At 38.1% G+C, this 3,782-nt stretch overlaps 1 protein-coding gene across 1 annotated transcript; it reads right to left on the bottom strand.

Annotated features, from left to right (window-relative positions):
• Positions 1-1,081: 1,081 nt before the first annotated feature.
• On the bottom strand, positions 1,082-1,834 carry LOC106002817 (protein BUD31 homolog). Its single transcript, XM_013037591.1, has one exon. The coding sequence runs from the start codon at positions 1,699-1,701 to the stop codon at positions 1,267-1,269; it is 435 nt and encodes a 144-aa protein (XP_012893045.1). The 5' UTR covers positions 1,702-1,834; the 3' UTR covers positions 1,082-1,266.
• Positions 1,835-3,782: the final 1,948 nt, after the last annotated feature.

Here is a 3,782-nt window from a genome sequence, read left to right as displayed (position 1 = left end):
CTGGGATCAGTTTCCACCTTCAGTAATAGTTACTTCCCGTAACAATTTATGGTGCTGCTTGAGGTATAATGAATGTTTGCTGGCTTCATTGAAATAACACAAGGACACCTTTGGTCATCATGTAGCAGTTTTTCAGAGACAACTTGGTAAAGAGAAAATATGAAATTTAAATTGCTTATAAATACATTATCCATAAGTACATTGAGTTCAAACATCATAAGTGCTCTGTAAATTAAGGTGAATTTTAAATGGGAAGAAGGTTCTCAGATCATTTTTTTGTGAGTGTATGTGCTGTGCATTATTTTCCAAGTGTACAAGAGTTAACATTAAGAGAAACAATAGCAATAATAGGAGAAAGAGAAGTTCTGTGTTTAAGGGTTTAATACAATATAGAAGACTCTACAAATAAGACATCATTGAAACAATGAAGCCAAGTTCAGTAGGTAGATTTACAGAAGTGATATAGAGAAAGCATTTCTCCTAAGTGGAACATGAAGTATGAGGCCACTCCCTTTCTAAATCACACTTCAAATCAGGCAAATTTGTAAAAAGTAGAATAGAAGAATGATTCTGGTTCCATGCAAGTCAGATATAAGAGAATGGACTTAATGGAAAAAAGTCCATCTTGAAAGAGCAGGGATTATACTAGCAATGAACCTGGAGGCAAAGATCATATTTCTTTTTATTTCCTATATATATATTTACATATAAAAATATATAATATATAAATAAATATAGGTATATAAATATATATAAAATATTAATATATAAATATATATAAAATGTATATAAATAAATATATATTTATATATTATTTCCTATATATATAGGAATATATATATATATATTGTTGGTTGTGGCACTTGAACCCTGGGCGCTGTCCCTCTGCTATTCAGGTCAAAGCTAGTGCTCTACCACTTGAACCCCAGTGCCACTTCCAATTTTCTTGTAGTTAATTAGAGAAAAGTGTCTCCAGGACTTTCCTACCCGGGCTGGCTTTGAACCTCAATCCTCAGATCGCACCACCACCCAGCTTAAGATCACATTTCTTTTTTTTTTTTTTTTTTTTTTTTAAGAGGTGGAAAGGTTTTATTTTTACAAATCACAGCTGGTGAATGCCAACGCTTTCACCTGTAGAGGCCACCCACAAATGGGGCCTGAGGAACTGCTCTGACGATAGCCAATCCTAGGAAGGAGTGGGCACAGTCAGCAGGAACCTGCGAGGTCCACAGTCCAGGATGGAGAAGGGGGTCTGGGCCAGGGGTCTCAGCCGGAGCAGCCACGGCAGCCACAGTGTGTGCACTCGATGATGCGGCCCACTTCCAGCTTGCTTTTGGGAACCCGGCAAATGCAGTTTGTCCCAAAATTAGTGTCCCGGGTCTGAATGCAGCGCAGGCAACACAAATTCTCATAGCCCTGTTTTTTCCACTTTGCAATCAGGTTCTTGTCCGCATAGCCTTCTTTAATACAGTATTCATAGAGTTCTCTGCTTATGGCTTTCCGCTTGTAAAAGAGGTCAAAGATATAGCGGGTTTTTTGGTGGTGGATTCTAAAGATGGGCCAGAGGGATTCCACTTTCCTCTTTCCTTCATGAGGCTCTGTTTCAGCTTCTCTCATCTTCTGATCTAATTCATCCAATGTTGGCTCAATCAACTCCCAGCCATCTGGGGGGGCTTTCCGGCTTCTTTTTACTTTAGGCATTTCCCCCCAACAAGATAATTTTCAAGGATCTTAGAATCTTTCCTGGTCTCTGCAGTAACAGGTTTGGATTCTTTCCAGCTTTATCAATTATTCTGTGACTTTGGAGAGATTGTGTTCCCTCTTTGGTCCTCGGTCTCACGGGAGTTTACACAGAAGGCGTCCGTCCCAGCATCGAACCGCGGCGGGAGAAGAAACGACAAAAAGATCCCAAATCTACCCGCCGCCTCAGGGCGGCCGAGCCTAGTGGGCCCCGCCGCCCAGGCCGCACTCCAGGCCCTCCCGCCCCAGCCGGCGCCCCGGGCCCTTAAGATCACATTTCTAACAGTGTACATTCAGCATATGTAATGTGTATGTTCATCTATCTTTATATGAATTTTTGAGTTAAAAATCTGGGCTACAGTTTAGACTTCACACTCACAAAAAATGTTTGTAGTTTAAAAGTTGATACTCCTGGAAAAATAAAACTTAAGAATGTAAAGGAGTCTGGGAAGTTCAGTTTGCATCCAGCCTGGGAAGAACAGTCTTTGAGACACTATCTATAATTAACCAGCCAAAGCTGCATTGGAAGAGCAGTTCAAGTGATGCAATACCACTCATGAGCAAATTGTTGAATAAGAGCTTGAGGCTTTTGCATACATACATACAAGCATACGCCTACACACAGAGGCACTTATATGTGCACACATGAATACACAAATGAAACAAATCTCAGAATATGTAGGAAAGTTAGAAAGCAATAGAAAATATGTCCTGAGTAAAACTAGAATCAAGTGATAAATTTTAACATTAAAAAGTCCTCAAGTGAACTTTCTTCAAAAAAGTTTGAGACTATTACATAGGTAGGGACCAGAGATAATAAGAAAGTAAAGTAATCATTATTAAAGGGATCGGATCCATGGAGGAATGAATCAGAGACCCCTGCATGTGCATCTGAAAATGTTCATATCCTGTGTCAAATGTTAGAACATCTTTCAAAATTGTACATAAACAGTCTGAGCATTCAATGGATAAGATCATCAGAGAAGTTCAGAATTGCTAGTGTGTTTCTAGATTAAATAAACCAACAAACAATGGCAGGGCAATGTGATACAAGCCTGGAATTCTAGCACTCAGACTAACACAAGAGATTAGAGAGTGGAATTACATAGTGATACCTTCCCTGGACCAGATAGTATAATTTTGTCACAATAAAACAAACCAAATTACAAGAAAGGAATACAGAGTTCGAAGTTTGGGCTAATTTTGTCATTATGTTTTGAGAAGTCAAGTTTCCTATTGAAATGCAACTGATATATAATCCTCAGTTGTGTTTTAAATGATCTCTTAATTACAGAACATTCTTAGATGTAAAATAGCTCATGATTCCCATCCAAAATTTGAAAAAGTAAGTAAGCGTCATTCTGTTGGATGCCAAAGAAATGATGAAGGTTTACAAAATTTAAGCCTGGAGAAATAGCACATTTTGTCTAATGTAGGACTTTGTGGACCTTGCAAAATTAGAATTTAGATTCAAAATAAATAGTTTGTTTTTTTTGTAATTCTATATTTTATAGGCTACTACAAAATTCTTTTTAAGTAGAGGTCTTAACTGACAAATTCACAAATGATTCTGGCATTCTATTTGCCTAGAATATTCTTTCAAGAGAGTTATAATTAGAACTTAGTTAATAGATAATTCCAACAGTTCATGTATAAAATGATAATGTGAATAATCTAGACAGAGTTGCCAACAAATGGATGATATTAATTTATAAATTTAGAAAAAGCATTTTTTGAGGATTTGGTATGACATGGTATGAAGAGAATAATTGTGTGACATCTTCTTTCTTCTACCTATATGTTACACAGGAAGGAATTTCCTTATGTGCCTCTGTATACAATGAGAAAAATGCTAGGTTTGGGTTCATTTTTATTTTATTTTTGTGTGGGGGGGGTCCGGTCATGAGGCCTGAACTCTGGGCCTGGGTACTGTCCCTCAGCGCTCCAGCTCAAGGCTAGCGCTCTACCACTTGAGCCACAGCGCCACTTCCGGCTTTTTTTCTTTTTGCTAATGTGGTGCTGAGGAATCGAACCCAGGCCCT

The sequence above is a fragment of the Dipodomys ordii genome, unplaced genomic scaffold (genome assembly GCF_000151885.1).
Source record: "Dipodomys ordii isolate 6190 unplaced genomic scaffold, Dord_2.0 Scaffold1000002414, whole genome shotgun sequence".
In the NCBI taxonomy this organism is placed as follows: domain Eukaryota; kingdom Metazoa; phylum Chordata; class Mammalia; order Rodentia; family Heteromyidae; genus Dipodomys; species Dipodomys ordii.
Note: the sequence above shows the minus strand (reverse complement) of the source record. Positions and strands in the feature narration are given on the sequence as shown.

Bases quoted from the DNA above. Each gene is read 5' to 3' on its own strand.
- LOC106002817 (XM_013037591.1), bottom strand. From the start codon at position 1,701: ATGCCTAAAGTAAAAAGAAGCCGGAAAGCCCCCCCAGATGGCTGGGAG.